The sequence below is a fragment of the Coregonus clupeaformis genome, chromosome 1 (assembly GCF_020615455.1).
Source record: "Coregonus clupeaformis isolate EN_2021a chromosome 1, ASM2061545v1, whole genome shotgun sequence".
Taxonomy (NCBI): Eukaryota; Metazoa; Chordata; class Actinopteri; order Salmoniformes; family Salmonidae; genus Coregonus; species Coregonus clupeaformis.
This window is the reverse complement of record NC_059192.1, coordinates 22,175,330-22,194,198: the sequence shown is the minus strand read 5'-3', so window position 1 is coordinate 22,194,198 and position 18,869 is coordinate 22,175,330. Positions and strand designations below refer to the sequence as shown.

Below are 18,869 nucleotides of genomic sequence, written 5' to 3'. Positions count from 1 at the left end.
TAAGGTACAATACAAAGATAAATTATCAGAGAGTAACACGTAACAAACAGTTCCTGTAGTAGTGCAGTGTGATACTGTATGTTTTCTCTGGCATATACTTAATATCACTACAGAGTCATTTCCCCCAATTCAATTATGTCAATGATGCTATAATTAAACATTACTGAGCATATCAGTATCCCTTATAATGCTGATAAAATTTCACACCTTGGGTCTGTGCAGTAATTGCAGTTCTACTTTCAGCCACCAGATGTCTTAAATGGCCAGTCCACCGCTGTGAATATATACCTCTCCTGCTATCTCAATGGTTATCTCAATGGGTGCCAGGAGGCCTGTTATGGTACATTAGCCCGTTATATTAGTCTGTAATCGTAACGACATGAGAGTGCTCCAGTACCTCCTGGAGCTCAGAGGATGTAGGCAGGGTGGAGGAAGTCTTTAGGGACGATACCGATGGTACCGTTTAGCTCTCCGACCCACCAGCCATTGATGTTATACTCCTGGAACACAGAGCGACACAAGCAGGGTGAGGAGGAGGAACAAGCACAACGATGCTCAGTAGACCATGGGAGAATCTCAATTGCATTCTCCTCACGTCCTCTTTCCTCTCCGCCTCCTCAAAACCCACTGGAAGACAAAGCCAGGAGTTATTTTCCCTCTGAACTTCTCCTCCAGTGGGATTGGAGGAGAGGACGCGAGGAGTATGTAAATGCAATTCTCCCTGTGTCATCATAGGTTTATAACAGAAATGGCTCTTGATACCTTTTGTTGTCATTATTAGGGCACAGCATCTGAAACCCCAAGGCTAGCTTATATCTATCGATCAATCCATTTGTATGGGGTTTACTTGTATAATGCATGTTTGTAGAATCTTTGCTCCCTCTCCTGGCTGTCTCTCTGGGCACTGCTGTGATAGATCCCACATCCTCAGTCAGCGGTCATCCTCTAATACAGAGCGCTCTGACACCTCACTACAGAGCCAGAGGAATGAGAAACAGACCTACTCCTAATGACCGGTGACTGGACAGAGATTATGTATAGGCCAGTTAGAGCTCACTGAGCAGAGTGATGGCCCAGGCCTGACATGTTCTTAGAGCAGGTGGATTTAGCTATGATAAGCAGGTCATCCATCCAGACGTGGAGAACAGAGAGAACATTTTCATTCTGTCTGCTCGCCCACACAGAGCTCTGATTCAATGAAATTACAGGGTAATTGAAGGTGGAGTACTCCACTCACAATGGCTAATTCATGTGCTTGCTGATTTTAAGACAACTGAAGCAAGCACACATTTCCTTCAGGAAAGGTACATTTTCTAGTACCTGTGTGCATTTCTAACACATGGCCCTAATATCTGAAGTAATAAAAAAAAGTTTTATTGTGGAAATCTAGCTTGAATAGTAATCAAAAAAAGAAGAGAAACAGACAGATATGGGCATCAGAGAGTAGGAACGAAACCGTTTCTTGCCCACAGGGCTGTCGCAGATCCATTCCTCCAACCACAGTGACAGAAAGTTTTATTTATCTCCCTGGCCCATCTGTGCAGCCAGACAGTCCAACCTCCTCCCTGAGAAAGCTATTTTTGATTATCTGCGCCGCCATTTTAATACAACAGCTACATCGCCACAGTGTTCCAGTGGCAGTGAAGGTCTGTCAAGCGTGCCAACTCCATCTTCCTCGCTGCTTACTACGGGTTCATCCAGAGTACACCTGCTGGAAGGGGAGGTATCGTATAGAAAGAAGCACAGAGAGTAAATGTATTCTAATGACAATGCCCTAACTTCAATCTCTCCTAGATTTTTCCCCTTTAATTTGGTGTAATGCATATCTGAATTTTGGATATGATGATCTTTAAGTCTCAGGAGAAAATACAGTGGGGTTATGGATAACACCTTTCTGTGGGCACCAAGGATGCCATGCAATTTCCATACCAAGAAATAGTCCTTCAGTTTTAAAAGAATCAAGTGGCCCTTTATGGCAGTCTGGGATGTTTTCTGTGCAGTGGCGGACTTACCATTAGGCAGAAGAGGAATTTGCCTCAGGCCTCACATCATCAGGGGCCTCATGAACTGGGCATAATAAAACCAAAAAATACTAGTAACAAAATAAAATATTATAAAAAATAATCTCATAACAGCTGCCTTTGAATGACATAAATGAATGATTGATTGAGATATATTGAAGTAAGTTACATTAAAAGATCAAAGGAGGCTGGTCGGAGGAGCTACAGGTGGACGGATGGCATCAATGGAATGGTGCCAAACACATCAAACACATGGAAACAACGTGTTTGACCCCGTTCCATTGATTCCAATACAGCCATTACAATAAGCCCGCCCTCCTATAGCTCCTCCCACCAGCCTCCTCTGGATAAGATAGATAAAACAGGATGCACTTTCACAGCTCGATGGTTGATTATATAACGCATTACTATAGCCTATACACCAGTCATGAGCAAAATAATACAATTGATTTAGGCTACAATAATAATTAATTATTATTACATTAATTATTGTATGCTAAACTACCACCTCCCTTATTTGCCCAGCCAGAGAGCAATTAACCAAATATACAGATGGAGATTCAGTGAAACAAAATCACATTGATTGTCAGACAAGTCACAGGCTTTTGGTCGGGAGTAGGCCAGGCTACTACACGAGTGAATAGCAAAATCCAGTTGTTAAGCTACATAACATGCTAGCAAAATGTTTTGATCATTATATATATATCAGAATAAAGACATCACCTCAACATAGCTAACATTTTCCCAGCGTAATTGTAGGCTAAACAAATATCCAAACGGAGATTCAGTGAAAACAGAAATCTGACATTGATTGATTTATCAAGACGAGTCCCCCATGCTTGTCTAAAAGCAGGCGATGGCTTGTCTAAAAGCAGGCGATGGCGCTGTCCCAATCAAAACAGTGCTGACATTTTAATCTAATTGACCACACACAGGTATGACTTTAAATTTAGTATAATGATTGGATATGACTTTGGGAGTTTCAGTAGGCCTACAAGCAACAATTTGATACATGCCTTCAATTGCATTAGCCTACATTATTTCAATATTTTAGTCATTCAGTTGATAATAACTAAGGTGAGTTTTCCTCTCTCATCGCTTTTCTAAGACAAGGGCTGTTTCCTTGTCTCCTCACTCTGCTGCCGCCCACCTCTGTGGCATTGTTCTCAACACCACTTTAAATCAATACTTTCTAGAAATCTGTCATTTTTTCAGGTTCGAGCTTACATTTATTTTTGTGATGTTTGACAGGGCTCAGACTCTGACCGGGCCTCCAAATCACTAAGGTCGCCCCTGTTTGATGGCCCTGGATGTGTCTCATAACTGCTACTGTGTGTTGGGAGGAGATGGAGTGAGGAGAGAACAGCGCCATGTTGTGGCGGCGCGTTGACTCGTTGACCTCCCTGTGACTCCTCCACTGAAAGTGTGCAAATGAACGTGGGCATAGCTGGCTAAGAGAGAGAGAGAGAGCGAGAGCGAGGGAGTGAGCAAGTTGCCATGACAACACCTGCAGTATACTAGCGGCATCGTTTATTTACCACTCAAGGGGCTGGCTAATGGTGGCATTCGGATGGGCCCATCGCTCACGTTGGGCAGGAGGACAGATTGACAGCTAACGATGCCTGAAGAGGGAGAAGGTTGGTTTGACTGTCTCTCATGCAGGAGAAGGAGCACTTTGTATGCCTGCCAGGTCACTGTGACAGCTACTTTACCCTATTCCCTCTCTCCCTCTCCTCGAGCTATGCATTCACTCCTTTTGTAGAACATCAGGTTCTTCACCTTCCATAGTCATATTCTGTATTTTTACTATTTCTCTTGATTTATAAGCAACACATAGACACGGACACGCAAGCACACACACATTCACACACGCAGACGCACACAAACACACTTACACAATCACACACGTACAGTACATACACTCACGTACACACACAAGTACGCAGGAGGAGTGCTAATAAGACTGACACATGAGGCATGTGCCCTCCGCTACCAGCTGACTCAAGCAGGCCTTGGGCGTGATGGAGTACAGGAAGTTTCTCATTGCCCTGCCGCTGAACCCGCCGCCTGGGTGTTACAATCTCTCCCTCCTCTCCTCACCGCCTCCCTCCATCTCCCTCCCTTCTTTCTCTCTCTAGCTATCTCTCCCTCTCTCTGTTTCGCTCTCATCCACAAGGAAAGTCATCAGGCACACACTGCAGTGCTGCGTCTCTCTCCACTAGTCACCCTAACAAAGAAACATGGACACCTCTTACAAGCCGCAGCTCCTGATCTAGACAACACCATATCTAGTCAAAGCATTTTGCTCACACAGGTGGACTGGACTGCCTTAGGTGTTCTTGAAATATTTTTGTACACAAACACGTATCCGACCATTGTGAAAAATATATATACTTATTTTGACAGATATTCATATTCAAAATAAATTCTAGCAATGCCTGTTTAGAGATTTGTACACATTGTTTTTAAAGGTTGGTGATTTCTTTGTAAAAATCTTCAAAATGTTTAGATCCGTATAATAAACAGGCAATCTTGTCGATGCTCAGTCGAGAAATGACTGAGCATGAGAGCGGTCTAAAATATGAAGGAACAAATAAAGAAAAAAAAAAAAAATGTTTTAAACACAAGCCGCTTCTCTTCTTAAGCCGTTTTGGGATTACAGGATGGCTCTTTAACTTAATAGCAATTTTAAATGAATTTGTGTATGCCACTGAGTGTCTGTAATGATAGCTGTTTACACCGCCCCTCATTTATAATAATTAGGCAGAATGGATAGGGGTTGCTCTGGCACAGTTCTGGGCTATTGGCTGGGCTTGAATAATGACCTTACTGTAGCTGACCGGTAGATGACCGCTGCCTCCTGCGTGACCCCAAACCCCAGACTCTGCTCTCTCTCTCCCCCTGCTACTTTGGGTGGTAAAGAAGATGTCTTTCCCTGTCTATAGCCACAAAAGCAGCTAGGGTCTTTAAAGGGTTGTGTGACAGAGACATTTATATATAAGGGGGAGTTCACACAAAGGGATAAAGGGTTCTTCCTTTGTCTCTTTCTTGCTTGACTTTTCCCATCTGATTGTTTTTCCGCCCTTTCCCTTGTGTTTCACCACATTCACATGGTGGGACCTACAGGCAATGGGCCAACTGGGGTTGCCATGGGTTTGAGGCAGTTGAGGATATTAGAATATGGCCCTATTAAGAAGATATTCCCATATTCCTTACACTAACAAAATACAATTGAATACAAACGAATACAAGTTAGGTAGGCTACAATTAATTTTCTGTACATTTACAACAAGATAGATGTAATGAGAATAATCAAATCAGTTATTTCTGTTTTTAATTGCATTAATAAGAGCTTTTAATTAATTTAATCAATTGTAAATTGTGTGTTTTCCTCTAGCTGCAAACTTAAACATAATTCATAGCAATTTACGTAGGGTAAAGTTCATGTTGATTTAAGAGTGGGACATAGCCTACTAGTGTAAATCAGTCTGAGTGCGTGTGTTGTGAACTATGAAACATTCTCAGTTAGTGGGCAGCCACTAGATGTCACCAGTGTCCATGTTGTTGTTGGCGCTAACGAGCCATTGAAGGCTGGAGGGGGCCGGCATGGAACAGTTTTCTCTCTCTCTCTCTCTCTCTCTCTCTCTCTCTCTCTCTCTCTCTCTCTCTCTCTCTCTCTCTCTCTCTCTCTCTCTCTCTCTCTCTCTCTCTCTCTCTCTCTCTCTCTCTCTCTCTCTCTCTCTCTCTCTCTCTCTCTCTCTCTCTCTCTCTCTTTCTCCCTCCTCCTTTCTCTCTCCCTTTCTCTCTCTCTCTCTCTCTCTCTCTCGCCCTCCTCCTTTCTCTCTCCCTTTCTCCCTTTCTTTCTCTCTCTCTCTCTCTCTCTCTCTCTCTCTCTCTCTCTCTCTCTCTCTCTCTCTCTCTTTCTCCCTCCTCCTTTCTCTCTCCCTTTCTCCCTCTTTCTCTCTCTCTCTCTCTCTCTCTCTCTCTCTCTCTCTCTCTCTCTCTCTCTCTCTCTCTCTCTCTCTCTCTCTCTCTCTCTCTCTCTGACACACAAACAGACACTGGAACAGTTCTCTCTCTCTCTCTCCTTGTGAGGTGCACGCCCCGGGTAGAGAGAGAGAGAGAGAGAGATGGCAGTGTTTGCTAGAGTTTAAAGGAGCCTGGATGGGTTTACATCGTAAATCTCTCCCCACTCCATCCCGCCGTTGTACAAGAGTGCCTCTGGGAATACCGGAATGTGGCAGCTGACCTGTGAAGCTGTGTCTTTTGATTCTGGCTAGCTACATAAATTATAGTCCTGGAATGCAGGACAACCCAATGGATTAGTGAGAAACATGCTTAGGAGTCAATATAAGCAATACAGATGTTAGGAGAGCAAAGATAGCATTCACTCATTTCAGACATTTTGTCAGCAAATTCATATACAATAAATAGGCCTAACCTGTCAGTTCATTTTAATGAGAACTCAAAATAGTTCGCATTTTCATATGCATAAGTAGGCTATATCCAGAAGTTAATATAGTATATCCAAAAATGATTTTAAAATGGTAGAGCATAAAAAAGTCTGGATCTTTATCAGGAGAATCTATAACAGAAAAAAATCCCAAGCTCTAAAATGTCATTGCAAAGCCAAAAGCTATAGAAGACAGAGCAGGCTCTCAGCAATGAAATGCCAGTGCAAAGACATAAGATAGTTGCTATGTGTTGTAAAACGAATGGAATGAATACAAGTTGTGGCTTTCCTCATTTATTTACTTTGCCACTGACACACACACACACACACACACACACACACACACACAGTCTCTCCTCACACACAATCCCCTCTCATATACACACAGTAAATGTTTGTACCTCCCTTATCCCCCCAAAAAAAAATGCACCTCTTTACAGTAAGCTCTCGCTAGATTAATAATGATTGATGGGGGCTCTTTGTATAATCGTCATGTTCTACTCAGTTCACAGCCATATGACACAGTGCCTGTGGCTTGCCCCTAGCCTGGTCTGCACTCCGGTAGTCAATCAAATTGCAGCTTAAAAATAACAGTTTGTTAGCACCATTGATTTAGCACTTAGAGCGTGTCCTTTCTACCTTGTAATTATGGTCAGTGTTGACATAGAGCCCATACACCCAGCCTCCCCAACACCCTAAGCCTCTGTTCAGGAGAATTTATGGGTCTTAGTTTAATATGGCCATTTTATGTCTGTGTTCCCCAGTTAGAGCAAGGCTTGAGTTGCAGCCAAGGGCCTGTATTTCATTCGTCGAGGTCAGGGTTCCCAGGAAACCTCTGTTAAACTAAATAGTCTGCTCCACTGTTGCACCAGAGGGAACAGGGATTGCCCTCCCTTAAGGCTAGTTAAAACACACAATTGCCACATAGGATCCTAATCATGTCATTAATGTCATTCATGAGGGAAATATGATACAAGGTTATGACTCTGAATGGGGTACGGGTGGACTCATGTCACACTAAACCAAATACTTCCATTCAGAAACAGACAGGAAGGAATTGCCTCTAAATTCATTACAATGAGGCCCTCACTTTTAATCTATTAAGGGACTGTTAGAATGCTCTGTTGGAATGCTCTGTTAGAATGTTCTGTTAGAATGCTCTGTTGTAGACTATCGTGTTATTATGATGACTAAGGGGAACAGCTTGACAAAACAAGAGTAATCTGTGCCATTAAAGCTGTGTACCAGACAGTACAGCTACAGCCAACCAAGAGTTGGTCTGTTACAGTGAAAGGTAGGTAACCCAACACCTACAACGAAAGGTAATACTGTAGAACTCTGGTAACGTCTTCTTGATCCACCTCCAAAATATTCAGAGCAGGTGGCATTATTCTTCTTCTATGAAAAATGGAATGGGTTGTTTTGACATTCCCCTATAAACTAGTACACATAGGGCTCTATTTTCGGCTGGCTTTAAATCACGCTCGTTGGCAATTTCAACCTGTTAAAGCCGGCGCTCTGCTATTTTCCAACCCTTGCACCAGGATTGGTAGTTTACCTGTCTTATATCAGCTCGCTTGCGCTGAGGTGGGAGGGGTGGCAATATCTGAGGTGTGTCCTTAAAAGCGTGCGCCAAAGTGTCAATTTCAGGCAGTGCTGGTGGGGATGTTTAAGACCAACCAAAAGCTGGTTTTAGCGGTAACGTGTTGGTTATGGTATGGATTTTGACCCACGGAAGTGCTACCTATCTACCCGTGACCCACAGTGCCCATATGCTCATGGAACAAGACAAGAGATGTGCTTTTTGTGCCGGTAACCCTTGTATATTTATATATACAGTACCAGTCAAAAGTTTGGACACATCTACCCATTCAAGGGTTTTTCTTTATTTTTACTATTTTTTACATTGTAGAATAATAGTGAAGACATCAAAACTATGAAATAACACATATGGAATCATGTAGTAACCAAAAAAGTGTTTAAACAAATCAAATTATATTTTATATTTCAGATTCTTCTTCAAATAGCCACCCTTTGCCTTGATGACAGCTCCCCTCAATGAAGGCTACTTTCTTTGTCCTGCCCAATGCATTCATCAAGTAGACCTACTAGTAGCCAAGCCTATCAATAAAGGCTTTGGCTCGTGAGACTGCTTTGAAATAAATCACCAAAGCTTTATTAATGGACCAATGCAGACATTTTTATATGAATATCAAATCATTTCTGGGTAACAATTAAGTGGTCCTCTGTAGCTCAGCTGGTAGAGCACGGCGCTTGTAACGCCAAGGTAGTGGGTTCGATCCCCGGGACCACCCATACACAAAAATGTATGCACGCATGACTGTAAGTCGCTTTGGATAAAAGCGTCTGCTAAATGGCATATTATATTATTATTATAAGTACCTTACTGTAATAGGTTTCCATTAAAATTGACAAAAATAGCTTTTTAGCAAAAAACAACACTATATGTATACAAAAGTATGTGGACACCCCTTAAAATGAGTGGATTCGGCTCTTTCAGCCACACATGTTGCTGAAAGGTTTGTAAAATCGAGCACACAGCCATGCGATCTCCATAGACAAACATTGGCAGTAGAATGGCCTTACTGAAGAGCTCAGTGACTTTCAACGTGACTTTCCAGTTCATCAAATTTCTGCCCTGCTAGAGCTGCCCAGGTCAACTGTAAGTGCTGTTATTGAGCAACAATGGGTCAGCCACAAAGTGGTATGCCACACAAGCTCACAGAACAGGACCGCTGAGTGCTGAAGCGCGTAAAAATCGTCTGTCCTCGGTTGCAACACTCACTACCGAGTTCCAAACTGCCTCTGGAAGCAACGTCAGCACAATAACTGTTTGTCGGGAGCTTCATGAAATGAGTTTCCATGGCTGAGCAGCCACACACAAGCCTAAGATCACCATGCGCAATGCCAAGCGTCGGCTGGAGTGGTGTAAAGCTCGCCACCATTGGAGCAGTAGAAACGCGTTCTCTGGAATGATGAATCACGCTTCACCATCTGGCAGTCCGACGGACGAATCTGGGTTTTCCCTGATGCCAGGAGAACGCTACCTGCCCAAATGCATAGTGCCAACTGTAAAGTTTGGTGGATGATAAATAATGGTCTGGGGCTGTTTTTCATGGTTCGGGCTAGTCCCCTTAGTTCCAGTGTAGGGAAATCTTAACGCTACAGCATACAATTACATTCTAGATGATTCTGTACTTCAAACTTTGTGGCAACAGTTTGGGGAAGGTTATTTTCTGTTTCAGCATTACAATGCCCCCGTGCACAAATCAAGGTCCATACAAAAATGGTTTGTCGAGATCGTTGTGGGAGAACTTGACTGGCCTGCACAGAGCCCTGACCTCAACCCCATCAAACACCTTTGGGATGAATTGGAACGCCGATTGCGAGCCAGGCCTAATTGCCCAACATCAGTGCCCAACCTCACTAATGCTCTTGTGTCTGAATGGAAGCAAGTCCCTGCAGCAATGTTCCAACATCTAGTGGAAAGCCTTCCCAGAAGAGTGGAGGCTGTTATAGCAGCAAAGGGGGGACCAACTCCATATTAATGCCCATGATTTTGGATGAGATGTTCGACGAGCAGGTGTCCACATACCTTTGGTCATGTAGTGTATTTCTCAAGGAAGAATTTTGCTATGACTGTCTGGGAGTGGTCTGAGTGGGGAGGGGAAAAATTCAAACTAGCTGTTATTGGCAGAGAGGTTTGGTACTCTCTTTGTTATTGGTCTATTAACCAATTTACAGCCTGTCATCAGGCAAGCTGAAACTCCAGCCCATGCAAACAGGCTGATTAGAAGGTCCTATGTAGATTGTATTTTCAACCAGCAACTATCAGGAAATAACACTGATCCATTTTCTTTCTCTCACTTTTACAGTGTTAGTTGCATCACCTGTTGTACAATATACAAAACACAGGAAAAATATAATTTTGACTGCACTGGGCCTTTAAAGGATTACGTTTGGGAAAAAACAGCGAGTTTACATCCCCTTTTTTTCTTTCTAGCCTATTGTACATTATTTCATTTCTCTTGTTCAAATATCCATCCCCATTTCCATAGAGCACCTCTCATCCGGTTAACGAAGACGGCCTACTCCAAACTTATTTAAATTATTCAGTCATATAAAGCCATATCAAGCGTAGGCCTAGGCTATATCTTGCTTATTGAGAACGTGCCTCACACATACAATACAATTTACGGGAGCCTAGTATTTTTTTGGGGGGGGGGTAAGTGCGATGCGTAAAGACATGTAGGCTTATACTCGTTGAAGCCAATTACAACGTTGACTGCCAACACTCCAAACATATTGAGCAAACACTGGATGTTTTTTTACTGTTGCTATTACTCGTTACTGTAGCCTATGCTATTTAATAAACTGTAGTATAAATCCACAATGTACTGGGATTCGAATATTCTGTGCCCACAGCCGAATTGGAGTTGATGACAACGCAAAGGCGGTCAATAACCTACAGAACTTGAGACAACAGCATGCAGTATTAAGTCATGAGACGCGTTGATTAGCCAGTGCGTGGCCAAGCCCTCGTCACACCTAAAATGTATTTATTAATCAAAACCCAGCCCTTTCGCGCCACCGCCAACTATGAATATAGCAACAAATATTTACCATTGTGTTAAGTTTGTTACAAAAGAGCCCATAGAGACTCCTTTATCTGATACTGAAGAGGAGACCGCTGTGTTCAACTAAGAGTTCATTAACTATTCCACTGGAAGACTGGAAATGATCCTTAACTCTTTCTACAACATGTCATATAGTACCGCTTGTGCATACTGTAAAAACAGGATATATGATGACACACAAATCCAAGCCTTCCAATACTGCTTCAATCTGCAAACAAGGTCCTGAAAAGCTTAGAGGGCAGCGATGCCCAAATTGGAACACATTGATTTCCAGTAGAGTGGCTGTAACAAGTAGATAGACTGCATGTTTCTACACAGTGGCCATAAAACACAGGGAAATAGATTGAGGGAAAAGAGCTGAGATGCAGGATGCTTCACCTGCAGTTTGTGTTCAACACAGCCGGGGTTTCGCATGGCTTCTCTCTCAATTAACCCCCATGATACAGATACTGACTCAGTAATGAACCCCAATCCCATTATAGAAGATCTGATGGGCATTTCTCCCCCAGTGGCTCAATGATAGACAATGGAGGGGTTGGAATATAATAGAATTGATTAGAATTGATTATAATAGAATACAATCTACATGTAACTACCAAAATAAAGGAAACACCATCAAGTCTTTTAATAGGGCGTTTGGCCACCACGAGCCAGAACAGCGTCAATTCACCTTGGCATGGTTTCTACACGTTTCTCCCATAAGTGTTCAATTGGGTTAAGATCTGGTGACTGAGACAGCCATAGCATATGGTTTACATCGTTTTCATGCGCATCAAAACATTCAGTGACCACTCGTGCCCTGTGGATGGGGGCATTGTCATCCTATGGGGGCATAGCCATGGTGGCCAAAATAATGGCCTGCCCAGCATTGTTATACATGACCCTATACATGACCTTAACATGCTAGTTGCTTAATTAACTCAGAAACCACACCTGTGTGGAAGCACCTGCTTTCAATATACTTTGTATCCCTCATTTACTCAAGTGTTTCTATTATTTTGGCAGTTACCTGTGTGTAGCATGTTGATAAAGTGCATGAAGGAACTGTGACTGGCGTTGTTGATGCTGACCTTACTGACGATGTAAATGAGGTCACCTCTTTGGAAGGCCAGCTCGTCAGGCTCGTCTGCCTCACAGTCCCACAAGCCCTGGTAGTAATTGGCATAGTCCATGGACCACACTGAGCAAAAACACACAAATGCTGTTACCTAAAATATTACACTTGAACCGAAAGTCTAAATATCAAAACACTTTGAATAATTTGAATAGTGAGTAATACCCCTATCAATAATTATCTTTATCTAAAAGACACACCTACACACCTCCTCTCTAGAACAGCAGCTTGCTGATATCACATGTACTTCTTGCCCTCATCTATCTTGTATTAACGTAAACAGCTGGCAAATGCTGACAAAGAGGACTTTGTGTAAGAGGAAAAGTTGATACAGATCATTTCTCCTATTTTGCTGGTCAGTGAATGCTGTGAGTGGGATTCAGACCTGGTTTCGTGCTCTTCTCACTGATCTCTTCAATGGATCCTGGAAAGTCGTCGTCTGGAAAACAGGATGAAAACAAAAGGGGTGAGAAATGTCAAAAACTTTCCTGAAACAAAATCATGCACTTTCTGTATTGTGGAGATGTGGGTCCCGCCTTCTTCCTACTACCTCCATTGGCCCTCCAGTGCCTTTTAAGAAAATCTGGGCGCAACCAAAGAAGGGGAGAGAGATTTATTGGTGATAGGGTGAGAAAGTGAAAGAAAGAGACTGTCATTCGATACGCCATCTGTGGTCAGGGTCTACTCTGTACCCATCCCAGATGGCTTTCTATGGTGAAAAGACAGTTGGCAAGACATATTTCTCTCCAACCAATGATTTCGGAAAAGGGGAAACAGAATCTTGATGTATCTTAAATGGAGTAATGGATGATGACGTGGAGAAGTCACCCCCTATGCTCGTTCTCAGGACCCATTTAGCCACCCACCTGCCCGTGGGACAGTCCTGTATTTCCTCTGTAAACACAGTCACACCACTGACACTCTTATTAGGATAACATGATTTACAGAGAGGGAAAAAAGTATTTGATCCCCTGCTGATTTTGTACGTTTGCCCACTGACAAAGAAAGGATCAGTCTATAATTTTAATGGTAGGTTTATTTGAACAGTGAGAGACAGAATAACAACAAAAAAATCCAGAAAAACGCATGTAAAAAATGTTATAAATTGATTTGCATTTTAATGAGGGAAATACGTATTTGACCCCTCTGCAAAACATGACTTAGTACTTGGTGGCAATCACAGAGGTCAGACGTTTCTTGTAGTTGGCCACCAGGTTTGCACACATCTCAGGAGGGATTTTGTCCCACTCCTCTTTGCAGATCTTCTCCAAGTCATTAAGGTTTCGAGGCTGACGTTTGGCAACTCGAACCTTCAGCTCCCTCCACAGATTTTCTATGGGATTAAGGTCTGGAGACTGGCTAGGCCACTCCAGGACCTTAATGTGCTTCTTCTTGAGCCACTCCTTTGTTGCCTTGGCTGTGTGTTTTGGGTCATTGTCATGCTGGAATACCCATCCACGACCCATTTTCAATGCCCTGGCTGAGGGAAGGAGGTTCTCACCCAAGATTTGACGGTACATGGCCCCGTCCATCGTCCCTTTGATGCGGTGAAGTTGTCCTGTCCCCTTAGCAGAAAAACACCCCCAAAGCATAATGTTTCCACCACCATGTTTGACGGTGTGGATGGTGTTCTTGGGGTCATAGGCAGCATTCCTCCTCCTCCAAACACGGTGAGTTGAGTTGATGCCAAAGAGCTCCATTTTGGTCTCATCTGACCACAACACTTTCACCCAGTTCTCCTCTGAATCATTCAGATGTTCATTGGCAAACTTCAGACGGGCATGTATATGTGCTTTCTTGAGCAGGGGGACCTTGCGGGCGCTGCAGGATTTCAGTCCTTCACGGCTTTGTGTGTTACCAATTGTTTTCTTGGTGACTATGGTCCCAGCTGCCTTGAGATCATTGACAAGATCCTCCTGTGTAGTTCTGGGCTGATTCCTCACCGTTCTCATGATCATTGCAACTCCACGAGGTGAGATCTTGCATGGAGCCCCAGGCCGAGGGAGATTGACAGTTCTTTTGTGTTTCTTCCAGTTGCAAATAATCGCACCAACTGTTGTCACCTTCTCACCAAGCTGCTTGGCGATGGTCTTGTAGCCCATTCTAGCCTTGTGTAGGTCTACAATCTTGTCCCTGACATCCTTGGAGAGCTCTTTGGTCTTGGCCATGGTGGAGAGTTTGGAATCTGATTGATTGATTGCTTCTGTGGACAGATGTCTTTTATACAGGTAACAAACTGAGATTAGGAGCACTCCCTTTAAGAGTGTGCTCCTAATCTCAGCTCATTACCTGTATAAAAGTCACCTGGGAGCCAGAAATCTTTCTGATTGAGAGGGGGTCAAATACTTATTTCCCTCATTAAAATGCAAATCAATTTATAACATTTTTGACATGCGTTTTTTCTGGATTTTTGTTGTTGTTATTCTGTCTCTCACTGTTCAAATAAACCTACCATTAAAATTATAGACTGATCATTTCTTTGTCAGTGGGCAAACGTACAAAATCAGCAGGGGATCAAATACTTTTTTCCCTCACTGTATAATGTGTAATTAGTCTTCGAGTTACAGTGATAGTGATACACCTCCAAGAGGTTATGAGAATGTGTGTCTGTGTGTGTGTGTGTGTTCTCATACCTGGGAGGACCTCGTAGATATCATCCTCTTCCTCTTCCCCCCCCTGGCTAGGCCTCCATTCCTTGTGGCTACTGAGAGAGGCTTTGGCCTGCTGGGGCAGGACCGGGAAGGGTGCGGGGGTGGGCCGAGGGGGACGGCTGGCCACCCCCGTCACCCCCTCAATGTCATCATAGGTCTCCTCCTCCTCCTCTTCCTCATCGTCATCAAAGGGGATAAAGCTGGAACTCAAATCTGCATGGGACGGGAAGGCACGGCATAAAATAATGAGCAGTCTCTCTGTATAGAGCACAGCATGAGGTAAAGAGAAAGTAAAGGGGGATACCTGGTCAGTTGTATAACTGAATGCATTCAACTGAAACGTGTCTTCCGCATTTAACCCAACCCCTCTGAGCCACAACCACTTAAGTATCCATTGGACCCAGAGTAGTAGATGGCATCCACTGACTTCCTTCCCCATTTTGATAGTATTTTCTAAACATCTGTGAAATATCTAGTCATTCTGATGGACATTCGTGGACACCTTTGATGACCAGCCAGGGGGGAAAGGAAGTGAAAAATCTCAAATTCATCCAGCATAAACCCACAGCAAACAACAGAGAGCAAAACCTTCGTCTCCAACTCCCTGTATATCTGGGTCTTGTATAGTAGTAAAAGTGGACAAGACAAATGATGGGGTGTCTGTTACTTCCCGCAAATCAGCCCATTTTAGAGCAGCCGGTGCAGCCTGCCTCTCTCAGATGGAGCAGCGCTGTGATTGCTGGCGACTGGGCACTGCAACACAGGGTATCAGGTCCTCTGTGATACAGCATTGGCCAGGCAAAAATCAATGCCGCTAGAGGATAACCAGAACGTCTACCAATCAATTTCCCGTAAGGGGGAAATCGGTAGGGGGGAGAGGTGGGGGTGTGGCATGCGTGACATGAATGCCTTGTGACGTGGTGGATGAGGAGGTTCGGAAGGCATCTGATTGGTCAGTTTGGTGATGGATATATTTGGGAATGGATATAAATGGTTTATTTCCTGCCCTTTCAGGCCAAAAAGTCAGTGAGGCAATACCAATCTAACAGATGACAAGAAAACATACACAATCATCACTATATCCTTTTCTACTACAGTGTCTTTGAAATAGCTTTGGAAATATGTTGACATACCTTTCAGGACAAAGTTGATCTGGTCCACCCATTCCCTGGCTTCTCGTGGGCTGCTAGCAGTGAACTGGGGAGGATAGTCACCATCATACAGTATGATCATTAGGTAAGACTGGTATGCTATGAAACATCACTGTCATTCAATCCCATTGTGAGGAGACCCTTGTATTGTTATTGTACTGTACACCCACCTGGAAGGAGCGTCGGCCAGGGGCACTCAGCTCAAAGCAGGCATTTTTCTTGGAGTCTTTACGTAGGTTGGCCACCAGCTCTGCACTGTAACCTTTGATATAGAAGGAGCCCTTCTGCTGCTTGTCTGAAGGAAGAATAGTGTTAACTCAATCTCCTCACCCAAATGTTCACATGTATGAGTTCCAGGCATAAATAACTGTACATGAATAAATTGTATGCCTTAGTGTGATGTGAGGGTTTCAAACCAACCTTTGTCACTCCCAAAGTAGTAGAATATTGTGTTATTGAGGACACACCATCGTCTTTGCCATTCTAAGCTGAAGAAGCTGTGATCTAAATGGAAAACGTAATGAAAACAAGTCTTTGAATGAGCACTCAACATAACATATTTCCATCATATTTGACTCCATAATCTTAGTACCTCGTCGTTTCTTCTCCAGGTAGCCTTGTTTCAAGATGTTACTGAGATCCTGGACTGCCGCCATTTGGATCTCCTCAAAGTCTGTGGAAGATCACAAAGTAAGATACATACAAAATGATAGAACATTTATGGACTGTTACGGTATTTGTCATGGACTCCATGTTGAAGATGGTTCTCTCCTGCCCAGAGAGCAGCAACAGGCCACACTGCAGCAGGCCCTGAATCAAATACACCACTGCAGCTTTGGGGAAACTGGGATCAATACATTTGCAGCACTTCTGCTGCTATTGCGGCTGTGCTGCAAATTAGCAATGCAGCAGATACGGGGAATGACCAGAATGGGTCTCTGTATGGCTCCCTGGCCTGGAGCTTCAGTCATACATTGACTATGCACCTCAGAGGCCTTTAGGTGTGTGCTATTATTAACTGACCCGTGATCTAACAAATGTGCTACAGAGAGCCGTACCATGTTACAAGTGTAGCAGTGTAAATTAAGGGCATTTAAACATCCACTACATCTTAAATGGACATTCCTTGTCTCACTTTAGGATTCCACAGTTGACTGGAATTCAACCAAGGTGCCTGTCCTCCTGAACATGGCAAAACAAAGCTCAATCCCGATTATCAATTAATCTGTCATCGGGCTTCGACCTAGTTACCAAGGAGGGAGAATGGGGGAACAGGTGGCCTCCTTTGGTTTAGAGTGCAGGAGCCATTTAAAGACCATTTATACTAGTCTGGGTGACCTTTCATTCAGACCACTGATGACAGGGAAAGAGGCCTGTAATCCATCTCCTTTGAACCAGACCTTGACTTCCTACGAACAAAACCAAACAAGCCGCGCCACAACTGTGTCTTCTTGTCCAAACAAAGTAGATGTTCAGCCAAGAGGAGTCTCCCCCCCCCGTGTAGCTCAGTTGGTAGAGCATGGCGCTTGCAACGCCAGGGTTGTGGGTTCGTTTCCCACGGGGGCCAGTATGAAAATGTATGCACTCACTAACTGTAAGTCGCTCTGGATAAGAGCATCTGCTAAATGACTAAAATGTAAAATGTAATGTAAATGTAAAGCTGAAATGCTCCCTTAGCCAAAATGTCAGTGGCTATCTACTCCTGTCGTTTTAGTGTAGGCAAATGAATCTGGTCCAGAGTGCAATGGATTCAAAGTCATATCTGAACGTCATGCCGTATAAGGACCATAACAGAGATTCATATTATAAGCCAACGTGTGATATGGTAACCCTGCACTGTCCGATGTACCTTGCAGGTCCTGCTGACATATGAGGTGGTCACAGCTCAGAGTGAGGCCCCAGACACCTCATGACACTAACACACTCTCATGTCAACCTGCTTTGTGGATGACTGACTCGTGTCAGCAGCTAGCGCTAAGCCGCTACAGACTGTTTTGTCAAAGAGAACCTGATTCAGTCCATCATAACAAAAGCCCTGTCATTAGGCTTCCCCCGCCTCATCCATCCAATGCTCTGTTCATTTTTCTAGGCCTGCTTCCCAGTCACGGCACCTTTCATCTGTTTACTTCCTTCCATCTACATTTATTTCAAAGGTCATGCCCAGTTAATAGTCAAGGAGATATAAAGTCAACACAGGGACAGGATGGTTAGATCTGCTTGAATCAGTAAACAACAGAGCTGTGGCTTGACCAAAGAGAGCTCCTTGACCAGGCCTCATTGTATAAACCATGTGTTTCATACTGGATTTGAAAGATATCGGAACATTCAGGGAATTACTCTTAAGAATCATAATCAGCTTTATTCGCCAAGTACATTTACACATACTCAGAATTGTACTTGCTGATATGGTTCTGCTAGTGATAGACAACATTTTGAGACAGAGTTACAGCTCGAGGACCAAATTCACCAACAGGTAAGGGGCTGGGGTTTTTTATTATTCTTGCATGGTTCAGGGTTCTACCACAGGGTAGCACATGTTCAGTTTGCATACTGTACATTCAGAAATCCTACTCCCCTGACATATTTTTGATCCCAGCCCTCTGTATGACATATGCTGATTGGTCGACAGCAAGCAATACCTCATCTTATGAAAATACTTATCAACAGCTATAACAATATATCTACTCTTGGTTTGAGCCAAAAGTGAATAAGACTGATTAAAAACATGTATGATTCACATAAACCCTAAATACAGAATCCAATATGTTTCAATTATGATTTTTCTTAACACACATAAAGAAGCAATGAGATGATATTTTCC

At 43.4% G+C, this 18,869-nt stretch overlaps 1 protein-coding gene across 1 annotated transcript in view; it reads right to left on the bottom strand.

Annotated features, from left to right (window-relative positions):
• LOC121545923 (src kinase-associated phosphoprotein 1-like) overlaps positions 1-18,869 on the bottom strand; it is a 31,639-nt gene that overhangs the window by 968 nt on the left and 11,802 nt on the right. Inside the window, exons 5-12 of the mRNA XM_041856888.2 lie at positions 16,641-16,721; positions 16,469-16,552; positions 16,219-16,343; positions 16,031-16,094; positions 14,880-15,110; positions 12,632-12,685; positions 12,203-12,312; positions 398-500 (exon numbers count right to left, since the gene is read on the bottom strand). Coding sequence (XP_041712822.2) covers positions 408-500; positions 12,203-12,312; positions 12,632-12,685; positions 14,880-15,110; positions 16,031-16,094; positions 16,219-16,343; positions 16,469-16,552; positions 16,641-16,721 — 842 coding nt within the window. The 3' untranslated portion in view covers positions 398-407. The remainder of the gene's footprint in view (positions 1-397; positions 501-12,202; positions 12,313-12,631; positions 12,686-14,879; positions 15,111-16,030; positions 16,095-16,218; positions 16,344-16,468; positions 16,553-16,640; positions 16,722-18,869) is intronic.